This window comes from Diabrotica undecimpunctata, chromosome 5 (assembly GCF_040954645.1).
Source record: "Diabrotica undecimpunctata isolate CICGRU chromosome 5, icDiaUnde3, whole genome shotgun sequence".
NCBI classification, from domain to species: Eukaryota; Metazoa; Arthropoda; class Insecta; order Coleoptera; family Chrysomelidae; genus Diabrotica; species Diabrotica undecimpunctata.
In genome coordinates this window covers 96,210,126-96,233,067 of record NC_092807.1, presented here as the reverse complement: position 1 = coordinate 96,233,067, position 22,942 = coordinate 96,210,126, and the positions used below count along the sequence as shown (strand labels likewise).

Below are 22,942 nucleotides of genomic sequence, written 5' to 3'. Positions count from 1 at the left end.
ACTGAAACAGTCAGCGATATTTCATATGACTTAAGTCATTAGATCGCAGGCGGCAAACAGGTTTCGGAGAATATTCAGTGACTTCAAAAACGTATGATACCCATCCACTAGACATCTACAAGCTGTTGCAGGGTTCCAGCATCCTGGAATGGGTATCATGAAGGAATCCTTCCATCAGATGAATTTTGTTCTGAAGCTATTTTCTTGTGGCATTTTAAATTAATTACTATTTAAATGGGAATAAGCCACAATTAAAGGTTAAAATACGTTTATTGACGTTTCAACCTTTAATTGTGGCTTATTCCCATTTAAATAGTAATTAATCAGATGAATTATTACGTGTGAAATCCACGGTTTTCTGTGATTTACTTAACTAATACTTATTTTATAAAACTGTGAAATATTTCAACCCTGTACACACTGGAAATGGGAGAAAAGGAGGGTAATTGCTGAAATAATTAATAAAAACTGGGAATTTAAAAATTATTTTATTAAACAAATTAGATTTTTAAAGTTTCTTATCGAATGAACACTTTCGTTCAATTATATGAAATCGAATTACCAATTTCATAAAAACTCACACATTTTTATTTATTTTCCATAAAATTGATTTGTTTGTCAGTACTAAACAAAAAAAAAACGAATATTAAGTCAAAAGACTGTCGTTATTATCTAAATAAATAAAATGTACAAAATGCACGGCATATTTTTCGTCATATTAGTCATTTTTTTATACCAACTTATATTTTATTTGGATAAAGGCATCTAGTGGACATTTATAAAAGAATACAATGAAAGGCTCTGTATATCTCTATTCACTGAACTGAGTCCCAACTGACAATTCAATTTAGTAATAATTAATTTCTTAATTGGTCAAATTTTGACATTGACTGAAAGTTCCTATACAATCGAGCACACGTGCTCGTAGCCAATATTCATTGTAACTTGAAAATGCAAAAATTATTCACATTCGTTTGTTACAAAATAACACTGAATCTTGTTTTTCAATTTTTGCTATTTGACATAATGTGCTGCTGTGATGTAGGTATGTTAAAAAGATATTTACTTAAAATATGACACCAAGATACTATCTTTATTTATAAACTTATTAACAGACTGCGCTCCATAATAAAATCAAATTACCTAATATTCAACATTCAAATTTTGACTAGGAACTAAAATAAAATTTTTATAATATCTATTTCAATTAAGTATTACAATATTATATAACACTCAGTGCCTTTTTTAATGAAACTGAATGTACCGAATTTAAAAGTTACTCATATGTCAATGCATCTCATATTTTAGTAACAAACAAATAAAGATTTTTAAAACTATGTAACTGTTTATGTTTGTTGCAGAATGAAGGCCACAATGGGTTTAGTATAACAGGTGATAAATCGTCAAATAAGCCATACGAAACTCAATGAGAAATTCCAAACTGTTGAATTACTGCTTCCCAAATTATTTTACATCAAAAGTCATGAGAAACTATTTGTAAGGGACTGAAATCTGTATTGAAAACAGAAAAAGTTAGGCAACACGTAGTGAAGCATTTGTATAACGGGTTGCATTTGGTTAAAACAAAAGTTAGATACTAACAATATTTGAATGAATTATCAATATTTTTATTTTACGATTTATTGTTTAAAAAACAATAAAGCTGATAAAATGTACTCAGTTGAGAAGAAAGTACAATAATAAAGATGTTTTATTCATGCAGTAGTGCGCGCACTTTTAGTTCTTCATTTAGCATAAGATATCCCACAGATCAACTCAATATTTTTGCAAAATTTTTGAATGTGTATAATTTGTACAACAATTTTAACAAAATTGTTTTCAATATAGTAGGTACATCTTATGACTTCTGATGTAAAATAATTAGGGTAAGCAGGATTTTAACAAATTAGAATTTCCCATTGAGTTTTTTATGGCTTGTTTGACCATTTACCACCGGAATGCTCCCATTATTCATGATTATTCTTCTCTTTTAAATTAAAGTATTTAGTAGTAGCTTTATTCCAGGCTAGTAATAATGTTGTATGTTTCGGACAATAATTATTCTGTCAAAATTTTCTCAACCCCAAAATTAACTATATATATTGAACTGATGATCTGATTTATTGACTTTATAAATTAATACACTAGGAATACTTCAAGTAGGTTTTAATTCAATAATATCAATAAAATTATTTACATCAATTGAATATAGAAGTTGTTACATTAAAAATATATTTACAATAAAGATACTACTTAAAAGTTTACATTGTTTTTAGAGTTGCTAATGTTGTTATATTACATACATTTAGGCCAATATTACCTGAAAAACTAATAATTCTTTATTCTGTCGCTCATGTTGTATGTATTATACTGTATGTAGTGTGCTCACATGTGACTACATCTTCTGTTTTGCTGCTCTAATTATTTCCATGTTTCCTTTCTTCTGTTCATTTCTATCAATGGAATCAGCTGCTACTTAAAAACTCAATTTAACTGTGGCTTATTTACAAACCAAAATGTATATTGACTTGACTTACAACCAAAAAATTATACTAAAAGCTCACCAAATTTTCCGTTTTTTACTTTGATATTTACTTTCCGAGTTCTAGGCCTAGTCCTAGTGTCCTCTAAAAGTAGGACACCTACATCAATATACCTGTAATTAAAAAAATGAAAATCTTGTATCTTGTTCATTGTTTAATAATTTTAAGTTAAAATTGAAAGTGATATTTTAGTAATCGTTTACGACATCTTTGTAATGTTTAACTGAGAATAATGTTGATGCTGGCAAAACATAACCTGTTTATGTTTATGACTCATATGTTTTTTCCCTGGTTTTTCCTTAGACTTACAATGAAATTACTAACGAGAGAATTTATCTGTCATAATTGGGTGTGATCATCTTTTTGTGTTATGTATTATGTATAATTGTAGATGATGTAACCTCTGACTTTATAAAATAATCAGAATTTGATATCATCCTGAGGGTACACACATCACCCTCAGAATTATCAATTAACGCCTGGCTATAGTCCTACAAGATCGAGGCCAAGTATTGGAAAACAATAACCACCAAACAAATATTGATTATACCAGCTCACTATTTAAAAAAGAATCTTTTTTGAAAACGACGGAAATCGAAACACCAAATAATTTTCATTACAACCAACAAATAAAATTTAATATTCAGAAGTATCAACTTTTCTCCAATTTTGCCTTTTGTTACTCTGACAAGACTAACAAACAATTTTGCATACTTAGGATACGTTTAAAATGGTAGAAATCGCCATAAATGTATCAAAAGACAACAGAGGAGAAAAGAAGTCAAGAACGCAGACTGTTTTTGTTGTTTGTTCAAGCATCACATATATCAATATATTATTTCATAAAGTTAAGAAAGTTTCAACTAACAACGTATTTACAATTTGAAAAAAAGATTCAGAAACTTTTAGTTGGTCTGTTGATACATTTGTTAATAACTTATCCACTAAATGCGCAATCCAAGTCTTTTTCATTTATTTTTTTCTCAATAAAATATGATACAATACCATATTTTGTTTTACAATTAAAATATAAATACTTATCTATTATAAATTTTGTTAATAATGATAAAAATTAAGTCTTGTTTAAAAATAAAATCAGATTATGGAAGCAGGAAATTTATATAAATAAACTATTTACTAATAATGGCCCATGGTTTAAGGAGACCACGCAAATGTTTTTCGTTATTCGCAATTTTGTTCGTTAGTTTTATACTTTTTAAGAAATATGGGAACTTTATTCGGTATTAAAAAACAAAATTATTCGTCAGCGCATTTTTCCCATTCTAACACATTTATCAAACACGACATTCATAAGAGCTAATATGGACAGAATAGCCATGAGACAAATGGCTGTCAGGTCCATGGAGGAATACCTGCATAAAAAACAGCACAAAAGTTAGAGATTGTACTAACCAAATAGCACAACTGAAATGGAAATTTTCATATGTGGACGGGAGTGTAATTCACAGCACGCCTGCCACGAAGCTGATTATTAGAAATGATCCGCATAGATTTTTTCGAAAAATAAAAAAACTACTTCAAATTCAATAAAAAAAATCATTTATTATACTACGCCACTGACTCGCACTGTAAAGCAGCAGCTGCAACCTGGCCCAGATACATTAGACGTCGCTTTGTCAATGGTATTGTCATCTAATTACGATGAATGTGTCATACACTGCGATCGGTTGCCGTTTGATATGTAGAATTCGTGTAGCAGTGCAAAAAAATCTGAAGCGGCATTACAAGGAAGTTCATGGCGTAATTATCCTGTCGTCTGAAGCCTACGAAACGGAATTTATCGTCAAGAAAAAACTCTTTGGCCTGGCAAGAATATTCGTTAAAAAAAATAGGTGATGAAATGGAAACTTCATATTCATCATACGTCGAATTGATGATATGAAGTAGGATGTTAAAACACAAATAATTGCTAGACTACGAGACTGTAAATATTTTTCACTGGTTTTGGATGAAGGTTGTGAAATCACAGATAATGCGCAGTTGAGCATGTTTGTACGCTTAGTGATAGATAAGTTTCGATGTTGTGGGCAAGGTATTAGATCTGCGCCAACTGTTTCCATAACCGGACATTTTATACCAAGTGAGAAATGTTATTGAAGATAGCAAAGTGGGGTAGTAGAAATTGGTGTCGGTTTATGCGGATAGAACGTCTTCGATGGTAGGTCGGATCAAAGGATTTACAATTTTTAGGAAGAAAAGTTTTCAAATTCCAATATAGAATCCGACAAGAATCGTAATGTGCCAAGGACCTTGATCTATACTTGGTAATTGAGCCTGTATCGCGGTATATCAATAAAAGACACGCTCTAGCCTACAAATCGACGACGATTTCGAGAATTTTGTCAGAAGTAAACAGAGAAGAAATGCGAATTGCTCCTTTACTGCAGTATTCCACGACATTGAAGTAATTCAAATAAAATGCACAAAGAATTTGTTTTGTCATTTTTAAAGCAGTACGAGAAATTGACAAACAAGTGCTCTCTGTTAAAAAATGAAACGTATTACATTTAGGATTTCAAGGAAAAGCTTGTACTTTTCCAATCTTCAAACCTAGAAAATCACGTCGGTTGAATATGGATGCACATAGCTTGAATATAGGAGAATAGAGGAGCGAAGGGTAGGCCTATGTTCCCATCGATCTATAAATGAATAGATGGGAATTTTTCGTTGATATAATGCGATACAAATATGGGAATAGGTACTTAATGGAGGAAGGCGATGGATATGGACGACTGGAGATAAATACTTGAGATGGCTAGGACCCACGTGGGTTGTAAAGCCAGAATCAAGATGAATACGACACAATAAAAATTTCCCTCTACGGGGAAAACAAATACATTTAAACAATTTTAAGTTAACCAAAATGGAAGAAATATCAACTGAACGACAAATTTTAAGGTGAGATTCAGATTCACGTAAGAACTTCATCACAGATGAGATTCAAGGTTAAAGTAAAACTCCAGTGTTGAGATTCAGGCTCGAGAATTAAGAATGATATTTCAGTTTGAGTGGCAAGGACTGATTTTATTGTCGACCGTCAATAAAGAGCTTCAAACATGAGATTTAAGTGTTTAATAATTGAATAACTTTTTAAATTTATTTTTGTGTAAGTGTATCATATCTAACATATTTTTTAGTCATAATTCCCAACTGTTTGAAAAATTTCAATAACGTCCAAACCTCAAACCGACAATTTAGAATCATAGAACGCACTTTTAGTACATACATTTAGAAAACTGATCAACATTTCTAGTACACAAAACTACTTTTGGGAAAACTCTAGAATCTAAAAAAGCATATTAAGTTAAAAGTTAAAATAGACTGAGTGTTGCAATACATAATATCGTCAGAAACCAAATTGACTACATAACTATCAGTGAGCGTTACAGAAATGCAGTAAAGCCTGTAAAAACTTTTCCTGGTGCCGATGTTCCATCTGATCACAATCTGTTGTTAGCCGAAATAAAATTAAAACTTATGGATATAGATTTTATTAGAAACAATAACCAGATGATTGCAAACAATTTAGAGAGGATCATTGGAACCAAATCAAAACGATTATAAGCAACTCAACTAAAAACTTAAAAGAGAGCAGTCAAAAAAAGCAACAGTGGATGCACGATGAGATTTTGAAGTTGATGGAAAAAAGACGCAATTTTAAGAACCAAAACGTCGAAATCTATAAAGTAATTAATAAAGAGATAAGGACTAAAATAAGCGCTGCAAAACAAACATACTACGAAAACAAATGTTTAGAAATTCAAGAATTACAGGGAAAATATGATTAATTTAATATGTATAAAAAAACTAAAAGAACTGACAGGTCAGAACAAAAAATAGGCAAATAACATCGTTGATAAAGACGGAAAACTGATTATCACTAATTTGCATAAAACAGACAGATGGAAAGAGTATATTGAGGAACTGTTTAGTGATGAAAGGCCCGAGCTTGAAATTAACGAAGTAGTTACAGGACCTGACATAACTATGGACGAAATTGAACAAGCAATACGATTAGCAAAGAACCGAAAAGCGACGGGATCAGATGAAAAACCGAGTGAAATAATAACGCTCTTCGAAAGTTCAGGTAAAATATCTCTCCTTCATCTGTTTAATACCTAAAAAAGCAAATGCAAAAATATGTAGTGACTACCGAAGCATCAGCTTGATGAGTCATGTTTTAAAGATATTTCTACGAATTTTGCACTCTTAGATGTACCAAAAAATAGAACAACAACTTGGTGACACACATTTTGGATTCCGCAATAACCTTGGAACAAGAGAAGCACTAACTAGTATTCAGGTTATGGTACAGAGATGCAGAGATGTCGGACATCCAGTTTATACGTGTTTTATTGACTTTGAGAAGGCCTTTGATCGAGTAAAACATACTGAAATGATAGCCATTCTTCAGCAGGTAGGTATTGATGATAAAGACCTACGCATTATTAAAAATCTTTACTGGCATCAACGTGCAAACATCAGGATTGGCCGGGACACTTCTGAAGAGCTTCAAATACAAAGAGGAGTAAGACAGGGCTGCATTTTGTCCCTGCTACTATTTAACATCTATTCTGGCCAGGTCGAAGAAGAACGTCATGGCTTAGAAACCTGAGAGATTGGTTTAACAGATCCTCTGCATCTCTTTTCCGAGCTGCCGTCAACAAAATTACTATAGCCAATTTGATAGCCAACGCTCGATATTCGAGCCCAGCACATGAAGAAGAAGAAGTTGCAATACAGCGTTGTTCCCTAGTGCGACAGAGAAAACTGAAGCAAAGCAGTCCCTACATCTCTTTCTAATGGTTCGGAGTTTTTTACCACGTGACCTAAGCGAACAATGGGAGGGTCACGTTGTCGATAAACCCGGCCCATTAGAAAACTATGCAGGGACAGCTTTGCGTCAGTTTTCTCTGTCGCACTGGGGTAACATAATAAACAACATTATAACCAATATGATATATGTTAACGTTTGATAATCGGACACGGTACAAAACAAGTTGTAGACTTATTTTACAACAAATTATAGACTTGTTATCAAGAGATAAAAGGTGAAATATTCTACGCGACTGAGGAAAGCGATTAAAGAAAAACAGACGAAACTATAACAAAAAAATGTGAACGTATTGAATTAGCAATGTTGCTGTTTAATTCTCATATATTAGTAGTTTAAAATTCCACGTCGTAAAATTTTTAAAAGCCATGAAATAGTGACGATGATCGAGACTGCTAAGAACTATGTACGGAGGAGTAAATACGACGCAGGATGGAGAAAAAGATCAAATAATGAGATATCAACAATGAATTCATCTAAAATAGTAACATACATAAAGGCATACAGAATAAAATAGTTTGGGCACATTGAAAGGATGTCAAAAATGTGCTAAATATAAAAACTATTAGGAAACTACGCAGGAGAAGACCGTGTAAATTGCGAAGCATACATGAAAATTGTGAAAGAAGATTTAAAACACTGAAAATAACAGATTTGAAAACATACAAGCTGTAATAATATTGTTAAACCATTTTTTTGCCGTTTTTTACTTTCGTTTTGATAAAACAGACAAATCTTTGAATATTATAAGGATAATGTAGAAGTTTGCTACTTACTAGAAGTTTGTTATGTAAACAAAAATTAAATTTAATATAGTTATAATCCTCTCGGATTCCTTGGTTAAGTATAATATTAAATTTAATCGGAGGCCCTCTACCAACAATATCTGCCGTGTATAATAACGGTTTAAGTCTGATCAGAATAGCGCCCTGAGTGAACAACACAATAGCTGAACTGAAGCTTAAACCAACATTATTTGTGCGTGGTTAGTCGAGATATATGGGTAGGTGGGACGACGAATATATTGACCTATTTGTTTATTTGCCTTTGTGTAACTAAGACATTGGATCCTGCACCATTGTGCTTACTGTTCGCCGAAACGTGATGAATATTGTTGAAGGCGAGACAAGTGCATAGCCTGGAACTATGCTGTTTTCGATTCCCAGAACATCTTTCACGTGTTAGAAATTTTAAAGACGAGGAATATTTATTTAGAAATTTGAGATTAATATAACTACTGTTTTATAAATAATAATTTAACAAAACACCATGAATTAGAATAATAAATAATGATTGACATATCTAAATGACAAACAATCATCTTCAAATAGGTTAACACAAAGGAACGAAAGGACTTACTCGTAATTAGTTTAATAGTACCTTGGACGACCCATTTCGAGTACTACAATTTGCTGCTCATCGTCAGGCTCCTGATAAGGTTACTTAACCACCAAAAGATAAATTACAGTTGCTGTACCTTATAAACTATGTCCATATTAAGTCAATAGACACTAAGACAGTGTTTGTTGGAAAATACTTTTTCGTTCATCGATACTGGGAACAGTTCGTGGAGAAGATATTGATAATATACTTAATTAAAAGTTTTTATGTTATGTGGTATGGATGTTGTGTTGTTATATATATATATATATATATATATATATATATATATATATATATATATATATATATATATATATATATATACCTGTAATTCCTCTTTTATTGGTTAAATAACCTTACTGGGAACCTGACGATGAATAGAAAATTGTAATGCACGAAACCAGTCATCCAATGTACTCTTAAGCTGATTGTGAGTGTCTCTCCTTTTATTTCTACTTTCCCTATTTAGAAATGGACTCATACATTCATATTTTTAATCATCTTTAAGTTTAATAAGATAATCTAAGATAATTTAAACATGAAGAAGATTTAGCGCATTATGTTCAACCAACAACTAAAAGAATACAAAATATTTTTTCATTAATAAGGTTAAGCTATCTCGAGAACAGATTGAAGGTGCGCGAGATAGCTGAGGCAGTAGGTATCTCAAAAGACTAGGTGGGTCGCACACTGCATGGAATTTAGGTCATTTGAATTTGCTCGCTCTGAGCAACAACCGCAACCATGAAACCACTTGTATTTAACGCTGTTTAAAAGCCCAATCCGAAGCAATTTTTGTATAGTTTCGTAACACTCGACAAAACATGGATCCTCTACTACACACCTGAGATCAAAGAACAATCAAAACAGTGCACTTCACCTGAAGAACGTGTTCCGAAGAACGCGAAGACTGTCCTATCGGCCGAAAAGGCGGACTGATGGTCTTTTACCATGAAAATGTGCGGGGTCACACCTTGTCGCCACAGCCGAATGAACAACGAACTGCTGCCTTATCAGACGTATTTTCCAGATTTGGTCCTGTGCGACTTCTTTCTGTTACCAAGTTAAAAAAGTCGGTCGCCGAGTAGAAATTTAAGTCCAATGAAAAGGTCATTGCCACCAAGGAGGTCTACTTAGCAGATTTCAAGAAAAATTATTCTTTAGACGAATTAAAAAAGTTGGAGCAGCCCTGGAGCAAGTGCATCGAGCGAGAAGGAGACAAAGAGATAAAAGTAAGTAAGTCGCCACTTTTCCAAAATTTCCAAAGCGAATCTTTAAAAAAATATGAATATCTCAGCATTGTGTATTTGCTACTGAGAAGACAATCCATACCATCAATCTTCTATAAACAGATACAAAAATTTTATGGCTTCAGTTGTAAGGTTGTACCAATAAGAGTAATTTAGATGTCATTCATCGATTCCAGAATGAAAATGTATTAAGGAACATTGTGAACACAACTTGGGACTTCAGAAACATTGGCCCGGAAGTGAATATTGTTATTATGAACATTGCAAAATTTGCCAACAGTGACCAATAAAGCTTTTTCAAGACTTCACTGTTGAGTGTCGAGACCATTCACTTTCTTGACTCCTGGGTCTGGTTAGACACCTCGATAGCCCTTTGAGTTGGTTTAATAGAAAGAAGATTATTATAATATGATTATTGTAGATGATTATAATTGTTAATTACGATGATGCCACGTCATAATAGCACAGTGATGACGTTATTAATTTCATGTATAATTAAAATATAGATGAAGATCTTATTAATGTATTAAATTATCGTGTAAAATGATTTTGTAATTTGAACTTATGTTGACACACCTTGTATATATCTATCTATTAAATTTGTGCTCGGTTTTACAAAAGTAAATTAATTCGACATTTAATTAACTAATGGAACACGAAGTTGATGGTTACTCTAGTATTTTGGTATCTTTTGACTTAAATGTCAACTGTCATAAATTCCGTTTAGATTTTCCTTACTACTTTTTCGAGACAATATCTTAAAATTCTTTGAAAAACTAATGTTCATGTTGCATTAGTTAACTGCCAAACATAATGACACTTGTGGAACCAGACATAAGCTTACAATTTTAGATTTTCTACAAAATATAGTTCCTATTTTGATTGCATTTATATTTGCATGGTCTCGTCTGTAGCCTATTTCCATAATTTGAGCAAAACACCAATTCAACAATCATGAACTGTCTATCTCCATCACAACTTATTAGTATCACCAAAATGGTCCACACACAAACGAACTTCATTTATTTCTAACAGCTAGTCTAGGCCGCTCACGTCGAAAATTTGTAAATAGAAAAAATACCGGCAACGGCGACCGTAAGTACGAAAAATCCGATATATACTAAGGAAGAACTTTTTTAAGGAAGAAAGAGGTAGAAAATATTATCAATACTGTAAAAGGGGAGTAAAAAGTAAATAACACTAGGGAAAACTAACGGGGACGAAGAAATTTAAGAAAAACTACGAAACACTGATAAAACTATGGATCAAGAAAAGAAAAATCAAGATAATAAAAAACAACTTAAGAGACATAAAGGAAAACCTAAAGAAAAGTATGAAAAACTAAAGTAGACTAATACTAACCTAACTAAAATAAACTAGGAAATACGAAGGAAGACTAAATATAGCTAGATAGAAATCAATAAACTAAGAAATATTTAACAAAATTAACGGGAACTTACAGAAATACAGACAATTATCTACCAAAATAACTACCTGAAATCTATAAGACATAAATTTCCTGTAGCCACTATACATCTCCAAAAACTGAACAATAAAAATTATCAATATATAAATCAAGACATCAGATTATATAAAACAAAATGAGAGATTTAAATTATCTAAATTATCAGATTTCCCAAAACATATATAACAAAATATTAGTATGATGCATAAATTCGTTTCTATATAAAATGTGTAACTGTACAATAAAGCTTTGTTCGGCTGTTTCTTAACTTATGATTTAAAAAATCAGTGCCAGTATTTTTTCGCCTTAAAACCTTCCCGGATTGGCCTAAAACGTCAGCCGTCAAGTAATACTATTCGGATCGTCACTAGGTTCCCTATCTATACCCGGGTCCGGTTCTGTGTAGAAATTCCACAACATCTCTTGGGCTTTCTTGTCCCACACGTTTTTGTTTTCTTGGATTTCCTTGGTTTTGTGAGCTACCTCGGCATCGGGTTGGCCATAGTTGGGGGGGTTGGCGTACGGATCGTAGCCTAAGACGGAGAGCATGGGGGCGATGTCTGCCATGTCGCGGACTACGTCTTCTGGAATCTTGCCCACCCACTTCGTTAGCGCTTCTAGATTCACTGGCTTAATTACTTGGTCGCTGGATCGTTCTACCCTAAAACACCAAAATAATATAAATACGTTATTCACAGTAGAAATTAAAATACACAACAAAATAAAAAAAGAACCTGAACCTGAAAAATATCTATTTCAATATTATAAAAAACACAATAATTTCTGCATTTAAATAGGTGGTTACTATAATAGTAACGAATATAGACTGTCATAGGAGGCTACTCCTTAAAAAAATGTCCCACGATTCATACGGTGTCGGAATGTAAACAAACAAGTTTTTTAACGTGGCCAATAAAGGCACTACTAATCAATTTTTGCGCAGTTAATAGAAACATTTGATGATTGTTGTTATATACATGAAGCTTTGGGCGAGCGGCGGACCGCTTGTCTTGTCAAACAATTCCTTTTTTAACTGATATTTAATTCATGTACACTTATTTACCATCACATCACTAAAAACTGAAATGCAACCAACTACTTTATGTAACAATAACACACTGAAAACTTTGTTTTCAAAACTTCCACAAAATTTATTATAAAATCTTATCACTACAGCTGTTTCGTATCACTACAGCAACTACTTTTATTTATATTATTTATTTACAACTTGAATGGTACAACAATTTATTTGAGACAGTAACGAATTTATAACACCGACATCCTGAATCCAAATTATTTCTGTAAGTTCCGTTACCCTAGAGTTCCTTCCAACTTTGCTAGAAGGATGTGGACCGGTTTTTTACCTTCAATAGTCGCTTTTCCATTCCTCGAATCTTCGGGAAGGACACCGGTCGGTGAGCGGGGGCTAAGATAACAATATATTAAATAATGAAAATAAATAAAAATTACATAACTTTAACTAATGTATATTAGATTAAATCTTGTGGTAGAGCTGAGCGGTTTTTAGAAACGGTATAGTTTTCGTGACCTCTGGGTTGTTGAGGATTTCCTTGAGAGTAGCTTTTAAGTAAAAATAATTTACACACATATTTATAAAATATGTGTGTAAATTAGAGTAAATTATGTGTTAGGCTAGATCAATGCCAAACTATCCTCAAATTCATAAATTAATAATTATAGATAGATAAATTGTTTAGTGGTACTAATAATACAAAAGGTACTTTCATAAGTACCTAGATATAAATATTGTTACGTTTTTCTGTGGATTTAGGAATTAAATGAAATAAACGTAGTTTAACTAATTTTATTTAACTCACTCCACTACAAAAATTTCACTAAATAACAATTATTACATTAATAATTATAAATACACTAATAATTATCGCCTAGAAGAATATGGGTATCGCTTACAAAAACACTTGTCTAATTACTGTTTCTTTAAAGGACTCCACTTTTCATACAGGAATATCTGTTCTAGAGATCGCCACCGAAGGCACGAATATCGAATCAGCGCTTTAACATGAGATTCCAGAAAAATATCGAAGGTAAAGCATTAATAGAACGCCAGGTAGAATTTTCGAGATAAAAAGAGCTTCACTTTGTAAATTACAGGACCGTATTTACATTCGCCCCCTTCTTTCAGGCTGTTCACCCGGAACAGTGCCTAAATGGACCAGGTCGGCGGATTCTCCCGTCCATAAGTACATAGTCTCTCTAGGTGGACGACCTTCGGCTTACTTCATGGAGTCAGTTGCACCCTATACGCTATGTCATTTATCTACTTAGTAACCAGGTAGATTTCTCCCAGGCGGCTGCATCTTAGACCTTTTCTTCTGGTTGGTTTGTAGAGTCACCTTCCTTGAAACTAACATTAGTGGATTTCTGATCGAACCTAACCTTCATCCGGTCATTGGTGAGTTGTAGCTTATTTCTGATGAAATCGTGGACTTTAACTAGCCGATTCTTTAGGGCGCTGACATGCTCGGGGAATGTCAAGCTTCATCTCTCGACGAGTCAATAACATTGCTGGAGTGTCACCGGTTGCTTCATGTTCGGAGCTTTGGTAGGCTAGTAGAAACAGAGTCTTGGTCTCTCTAGTTTTCATGTACAAACAGGGACAGGTAAGTAGTATAGCAAGCGGGGTTCAAACGCACTTTGGTAACCTGTCCATCAGGGTCTCCGATGCGAAGGTATCGATGCCATGATTTGACCTTGGGGGTGTACAAGAAGTACAAGAAGTGATCGACAATGACCAGAGGGTTGTAAGAACTGGTCGCTTATCGCTTGATCTCTTCTTCTTCTCTCCCGAAGAAGTGATCAACAATGACCAGAGGGTCGTAAGAACTAGTCGCTTATCTCTAGATCTCTTCTTCTCAGCCGAAGAATTGTCACCTACGTTACCTGTATGTTTTTACACCTGTCTCACTTGTCTCTTCTTTGTCTTACCTGTCCTGAAGAAGTAAAAGAATCGGTCGACAATGACCAGAGGGGGTGTCTTTGAGTGGAACGGACCACCTTGTATGTCGAGTGCAAAACTCATCGCTTATCGCTTCATCTTCTCTTCTTTTCGTTAAATTTGTACAGGGTGATCGAAAAAATAAATTTTGTATTGAGACTTGGAAATATTTTAGGTGTTGTTGCGTCAAAATTTTTTTGTGTACGATGCTTAGATATATCTGTATAGCCTGCCTAGCCTAGCCTGCCTAGTCTTTACTTTTGAAACTTGTAGGAAAAGGAAAAATAACTATGTATCACATAAATGCTTTATTGTGTATATATATTTTAATGATATATGTGGGTAGATGTAAATAAAACAATATTGGATTGATACTATAAATTTTATTTGTTTTGAAACAAGTTATTTATTTTAAATAAATGTATCCAGCAAAATTTTGTCAGTAATCAAGATGTGTCTTGAGGTGTACATGCTAGACGAGTTTTATTCAAGGCTCTCAACTTTTAACAATTGGAAGGGGAATAAATCTGAAATAGAGTTAGCTGCTTGTGGATTTTACTTTCTCCAAGTGGAAGATATAGTAAAGTGTTTCAAGTGTGGCGTAGAGATTTACAAATGGGAATCAAATGACAATATAATCGAAGATCACAAAAAATTTAGTCCTAATTGTACTTTTTTGGAAAGAGTGTATCCTATTTTTCTTAAAATCAACAACAACAACAACAACAACGATAACAAAGAAAATTTGAGTGAGAAGAATATCTGTACATCTGTGAAACATAACATTTTATCCTTTGAATATGCCTGTACCTGTGCAAAATAAATGTCCAAAGTGTAGGGGTGACACTGAAGAACGAAATGACCTGTGTATAAATTGTGAATTGGAAGAGGTGTACAAGGAAGAGAGTGGTGCTAAAAATATACCTAGTAGAATGTATGTAAAGAGACAGAGACCGCAAAAATAATGTAATCGCATGATAAAAAATTAGAATAATAAAATAGCTGTAAATATAACATAAAGCTCATTTTTATTTTGCCCTTTGAATATGCCTGTACCTGTGACATATAAATGTACAAAGTGTGGTGGTGAAACTGAGATTCCAAATACACTTTGTGTAAATTGTTACTTAAAAAGTATATTTAGACAATTTGGTGGTGACAAAAATAACCCAAGTCATCTATTTATCCAAAAATAAGTATGCCTGTACCAGTAAAGTATAAATGTCCAAAGTGTGGTGGGGAGACTGAAATATCTAATAGGAATTGTATAAACTGTGACTACATAGAATATTTGAGATCCAGATCTGGTGCTAAAAATATACCAAGTAGTATGTTTGGTGAAATGTGAGGTCAGTTGTCTGAAGAAGAGAAAAAATATATAAAGACTTATATTTAGAATAACTATGTATTAATTTGTAAATCGTCTACGAGTACGCTACCAATATGTTAAACGCTGTCATTAATAAATTACCTTTCGAAATGCACATCCCTGGAGGTTATAGGTTTTGTGGACCCGGCACCAAATTACAGAAACGACTAGCACGAGGAGATAGGGGAATAAATGGATTAGACGAGGCGTGTCGTGAACATGATATTGCATATTCTCAAAATAAAGATCTATCCGAACGACATAAGGCTGATAAGATTCTAGGTGAAAAAGCTCTTGAACAGTTTCGATCGAAAAATACAGCATTTTCAGAAAAGTTGGCAGCACTTGGTGTAGCTGGTGCAATGAAAGCAAAAGTGAAATTAGGTATGGGTCTAGGTTCTACTAAATATAAAGCTGTAACAAAAAGTTGTAGTAAAGAATTGAACAAAGCTAAAAATAATTTAGAAAAACTAACTGAAAATATAGACCATTGTACTTTATTACTCCAAGGATTAACTATTTCCAAATCAAGTAAACGCAAACAAAATATCCAGCACAGAAATAAACAAAAAATACAACAAAAGCTTTTAAATCATAAAAGAGCAAAACAATTAGAAAATAATATGTATGTGGACATTACAGATGATTTTGTTGATGATGATGATGACCTTCTTTCCAAAAGAAGAGAAAAACGAAAAATAATTGATGACAATGTAGTTGGTGTCAAAAAAGCAAAAATCAACTTAAATTACTTATTAAACAATACCCAAAAAAGAAAACGAGACATAAACAATGAAGATGAGGATGATGATGATCCAGTTAAGAAAAAAGTTAAGATATAATAAGTAAATTGTATTAAATTAAAAAATATAATAAAAAAATATGTAGATACTATATATATATATACGCACATATACCAATAACTAATTCAGTCTGATCTGTATCGTTGTTAATAAGCTGTGTGTTAACAGTTCAACAGCGAAAAAGTAAAATAGTGAAATGGGAGTTAAGAGTTGTGTTGTTGAATTTCATACTAAGCAAAGAGACAATGCCAGGACAAGACTCTTCACGAGAGAATTCAGTAGGTATCGGCAAAGAGATGAGGGTGTTCAAGCACAACAACTAGGAAGGCTTAACCATTTAGAACCCCATAGAGATGCCGATTACCCATTGGGAAGGAGACAGCTACCATTTCCAATCGAAGGAATTAACCACATTAGAAGACAGTAATTTTAAATTTTTTTTATGTAATTAATAATAATTAATATATGCTCTATTTTCTATTGTCGTTTTTTTAATGAGATAAAAGACTTGTTGTTGTGTGTATTATGGGTAGTTGGTTGGAAACAGTCAAGATGGTTGGTAATAAGACAAGAAACAGCACTAAAAGAAGGGTCACATCCTCCTCCTCATCTTCTAAAAGAAAAATTTCAAAGCAAAAGTCATTTAGTTTATTGAGAGTAATTCGAGACATTAGAAAGAAACTATTGGAAAGCAAACCAAGAACGTTAAGGGAAGCTATTCAACAAGCATTACGAATTGTGAAATCTTACAAGAACATTAAAAAACCACGAGTAATCCAAGTTCCAAAAACTGGGGGTATATTACCTCTAATACCGATATTTGCTGGGTTGAGCGCATTGGGCACTATTGCTGGGGGTACATCAGCTATCGTGAAGACTATTAACGACGCAAAAGCAGCTAAAGAAGATTTACTCGAAAAACAACGTCATAATCGTAAAATGGAAGCACTGGCAATTGGAAAAGGTTTATACTTGAAACCATATAAAAGTGGAATGGGTATTTTTTTATGAATGAGAAAATGGATCAAATAAAAATTCCAAAACATGCTTTGACAAATGTAGAGTTACAAAAATATGCAAAATTAATGAAAATCCCACATTTTAGAGGTGTAATGATGAGAAATGGGTTTCCGAAAAAAATTTGGCAACATGAGAGTGGAATTATTAATTTAGACAATAAAGACGGGCCTGGAACTCATTGGACAGCTTACAAGAAGAATAAATCCAAAGTCGTATATTTTGATAGTTTTGGTAATCTGAGACCACCGTTGGAAGCTATATCATACTTTAATTCAAATGGTTATTCTCAAATTGTTTATAATCATAAAATTTATCAAACTTATAACACTGTAAATTGTGGACAATTGTGTTTAGATTTTTTAAATAAATACCCTTTTTAAAAGAATATTCTTTTATTTACTCTATGATTATCGTTTGAACATGTCGTACACTTTTGTGTTATCTGGAAGAGAATCGGTGTTATCAACAAAAATTTACCCACCAATTATTTTAAACGAAAATGAACAGTATGTACTAGGTTTAATAGATTTCATGTCATACAATACAATTCCAAATGTAGACCAAACAAACAACAAGTTTTATATAGATGGTTACGATATAACGATTCCACATGGTTCTTATGAAGTCGAAGATCTTTCAAATTATTTAACTGAAAAAATAACTGAATTAGAATTAAAAGTAGATCAAACACCAGATAAAGATGATACAGAAATTAATAAAGGAAAGAGTCAAGAAAAAAATAATACAATTGGTAAAGGTGTGCCTAGAAAAAATCATAATATAGATCAACCTACAAGTTTGATATTGAGAATTAATAACAATACGCTCAAATGTGAAATAAAAAGCAACAAAGTAATCCATTTTGAAAAACCAAATACCATTGCTCCCTTATTGGGATTTACACCAAAACGGCTCTCACCTTTAAAGACTCATGTAGCTGAGAATCCTGTGCATATCACAAAGGTTAATTCTATTTGTGTGGAATGTAATCTAATCACTAATTCATACGTCAATGAAAACCAAGGTCATATCATCCACATGTTTTATCCAAATGTCTTACCGGGTTACAAAATTGTGGAAATTCCAAAAAAGGTAATTTATTTACCTGTCACAAATAGATATATTGATGAAATTTTCATTAAAATAGTTGACCAGGACGGTAATCTTGTTAATTTCACACGAGAAGTTATTACGTTAAGACTACATTTAAAAAAAGTATAAATAATGGTTTTAATTTACAACTGTAGCAAATTTAATCCAGGTGTGGACAGTGTATATAATATTAAGAGTGTTGATAAAAACATTAGTGACAAGCAGACTCTCAAACCGTTGACAACAGAAAACAAAGTCTTTTTAACCTCACTAGGATTTAAAATAAAACACAACAACTACGACAGTGACAGGGAAAAAGAAAAGAAATACTTGGTGTAGAATAAAGTTTTTTATTAATACTAGAATACTAGGGATTTTCTTGAGGTGTACTTGTAAGAAGAGTGAATATGAGTTTTAACATTTTAAATATTGGAGATCGTGTATTGGTTGACAATTCAGTTGTGAGTCGAGAAATGCACAGTCATTTACCCTATGCCAATGCAACTTTTAATCATTGTGATGAAATAAGAATACCAATTCAGACTCAAGATATATACACCCTACCTTCTGAGAGTTATCTGTATATTGAAGGACGTTTAACGAATGATGGGAAAGAAAGCAATACTTTGCGCTTTATTAATAATGGTTTGATGCATTTATTTGATGAAATACGATATGAAATTGGAGGCTGTGTAATAGATAGAGTGAGAAATTTAGGTATAACAACGACAATGAAAAACTATGCTTCGTTCACACAAACTGAATCTAATCGATACAACTGTATAGGTTGGAGTATTAGTGACACACCAACAGTTGCTGATAAAGCAGGAAATTTTAATGTTTGTATTCCACTCAAACTTGTACTTGGATTTTTTGAAGATTTTACAAAAATTCTTATTAACATACGCCAAGAACTCGTATTGATAAGAAGTTCAACTGATTTAAATGCAGTAATGTCTACAGTAGAAACTGAACTGAAACCAAAAGTGGAAATATTTAAATTAATATGGAAAATGCCTCATATTCAAGTGTCCGATTCAGAAAAGTTACGTTTATATAAATTTATTGAAAATGGGTCCAGTTTGGAGCTTGCATATAGAAGCTGGGAATATCATGAAATTCCTCTACTGCCTCAGACAATGAAATTTAACTGGAATGTAAAAACTACCAGTCTATTGGAGAGACCACGATTTGTTTTGTTTGCATTACAAACTGCCAAAAAGAATGCAATAAAAGAAGAGAACAGCTATTTTGATCACTGTAATCTTACAAACTTAAAGCTATTTCTAAATTCTGAAATGTACCCGTATGACAATTTGAACTTGAACTTTAGTAAAAGACATTATGCCCTTGCATATGAAATGTATGCACAATTTCAACCGTCGTACTATTACAAATCCATAGGAGATCCATGCCTTACTATGTTACAATTCTGTGCTGTTGCTCCGATATTTGTTATTGATTGCAGCAGACAAAATGAATCAATTAAATCAGGAAGTGTCGATATGAGAATAGAAATAGAAACTAATAAGAATATACCAGCTAACACAACTGCTTATTGTATAATTATACATGACCGTATTGTTAATTATAATCCTCTAACCAATGTAGTTCAAATGTTTTAACTGTAGTTCATCTAATGAAGCAAATCTTTGGGTTTTTAAGTATAAATAAAAAGTTAAAAAAAAAGTTTACTCTTATTTAACACCCTGTACACAATAAATATTTTCATAACCTTGTTGACATAAGTGTCTAATTGGGGGCTAGACTAGTACCAAATCTGAAAGCTGTTCGAGACCTGTTCAAAGCTGATCAAGACCTGTTCAAGACCTGTTCAAGACCTGTTCGAGACCTGTTCAAGACCTGTTCAAGACCTGTTCAAAGCTGATCAAGACCTGTTCAAGACCTGTTCAAGACCTGTTCGAGACCTGTTCAAGACCTGTTCAAGACCTGTTCAAGACCTGTTCGAGACCTGTTCGAGACCTGTTCAAGACCTGTTCAAGACCTGTTCAAGACCTGTTCAAGACCTGTTCGAGACCTGTTCAAGACCTGTTCGAGACCTGTTCAAGACCTGTTCAAGACCTGTTCAAGACCTGTTCGAGACCTGTTCAAGACCTGTTCGAGACCTGATCCAGAGCTGTTCAGAAGTTAAGCGAATACCTACATTTTACGATGAATAAAGATTTGAAAAGACAACTTATAACTAAACGGAGAAACATCCAAAGTAAATTAAGACAATTAAAACAAGGACAAATAATCCAAGAAGATTTATTTAATCCAATTACAAAACACTTGAAAAATATCGAGAACAAGTTAAATAGTTCACAAAATTCCAGTCCAGAAAATGAAACAAAAAACGATGAACCTTTAAGGTACATTAAAAACGATGATGACGATAATGAAACTACTGACTTTGAAACAAGTGAAATCAAACAATCGATATTGGACAACATTGAAGTGGATGATATAAAAGAACAGATTAAAAATGATAAACACTCTGAAAATCGATTTGAAGATATTGCTAACCAGGCGCGTGTAGACTACTGGGATCAATATGATCCATTGCCTAGGAAATATATTACAAATATGCACGCTGATGTTCTAAACAAAGAATTTGATCATAAATATGGAATTCGATTTGATGAAACATCTGAAAAGCTACTGATTGGGAATTCTGAAATAGATTTAGATGGTGCTGATATTCTTTTAAAAAAGAAAAGGTACAGAGGAACACCAGGTTTATATGAGCTTTTGTTTAAGAAATATCCAGCTAGTTTTACAGATGAAGATGAGAATAACTATAAAAAGATAGTTGTAGCGACGAATGCTCACAGAAGGCATTACAGATCAAGTAAACAGATAGATGGTAGTAGATTAGAAAAATATAAAAAAATAATTGCACCAATAACAGAAGGTAAAGGATTGGTTATGAAAGTAAACAACAATAAAATCGATTACGTCCACTGGGATGATCCAAATGAACTTGTAGAGCGATTACGTTTATTACTATCTTCACAGCTAGCTGGCCATACAGGACATACAAATGAAATAAATTCAATTATTGAAGAACTAAAAGAGGCAAACATTATAGAATAAATATCATGTATGTTAAAAGAGATATCGTTAATGAGTTACACAAACCTGCAAGAATTAACTTTAAAAGACGAAGAATTATTATAAAATCTCTTAATGATTTGTTCCAAGCCGACTTGATTGATATGCAAAAATATTCAAATACAAACAGAAATTTCAAATATATTTTGGTTGTAATAAATTGTTTTTCAAAATTTTTATGGGCTTTACCACTAAAAAATAAATCAGGTGTTGAAGTAGCCAAATGTATGGAGTATGTGTTTAAACAGCAAAAACCAAATAATCTTCAAACAGATATGGGAACTGAATTTTTTAATCCACATATGAAAAAATTGATGAAAAAATATAATATTAATCATTACAATGTATACAGTGAGAAAAAGGCTGCGATTGCTGAGCGAGTTATTCGCACGATTAAATCAATGATTTGGAAACAGTTTAGTTTCAACGGTACCTACAAATGGATTGATAATTTACAACAAGTTGTTATTGAATACAACAATAAAGTTCACAGAACAATAGGAATGAAACCAGTGGATGTTAAGAAGAAGCATGAAAAACTATTGTTAAACACTGTATACAATCACATTAAAATTGTCGATTTGGAAAGTCAAAAATTTCATATTGGTGATCATGTACGCATTTCAAAACATCGAGGAGTTTTTGACAAAAAATACAATCCAAATTGGTCTAATGAAATTTTCACTGTTTATAAAATAAAACTGGGAAACCCTATTACATATTATTTAAAAGACTATAAAGGTGAAGAAATTCTTGGGGGATTTTATAAAGAACAGCTACAAAAAGTTAAACATAAAGACAGTTATTTAGTTGAAAAGGTATTAAAGAGAAAGAAAAATAAAATTTTTGTCAAGTGGTTAGGTTTTGATAGTTCTCACAACTCATGGATAGATAAAAGTGACGCAATATAATAAAGAGGGGATAGAAAAATATGTAAAAGACGTTCCACTTGCAAGATTTTGTTTGTTGTTAGAGAATATCGAGAGAGTGAAAACATGTTCATTGTGGATATCCAAGGTTTCTCTTTTCCTGGGGAAGATGTATTTCTTTGTAGGGAAATTGCTATTTTAG

At 32.6% G+C, this 22,942-nt stretch overlaps 1 protein-coding gene across 4 annotated transcripts in view; it reads right to left on the bottom strand.

Moving 5' to 3' along the window:
• Positions 1-475: 475 nt before the first annotated feature.
• Positions 476-22,942, bottom strand: part of Tpst (tyrosylprotein sulfotransferase) — a 533,460-nt gene continuing 510,993 nt past the window's right edge. For all 4 annotated transcript variants that reach the window (XM_072532279.1, XM_072532278.1, XM_072532277.1 and 1 more), the window contains one exon: positions 476-12,157. In XM_072532279.1, the coding sequence (XP_072388380.1) occupies positions 11,839-12,157 (319 nt within the window). In that variant the 3' untranslated portion in view covers positions 476-11,838. The remainder of the gene's footprint in view (positions 12,158-22,942) is intronic.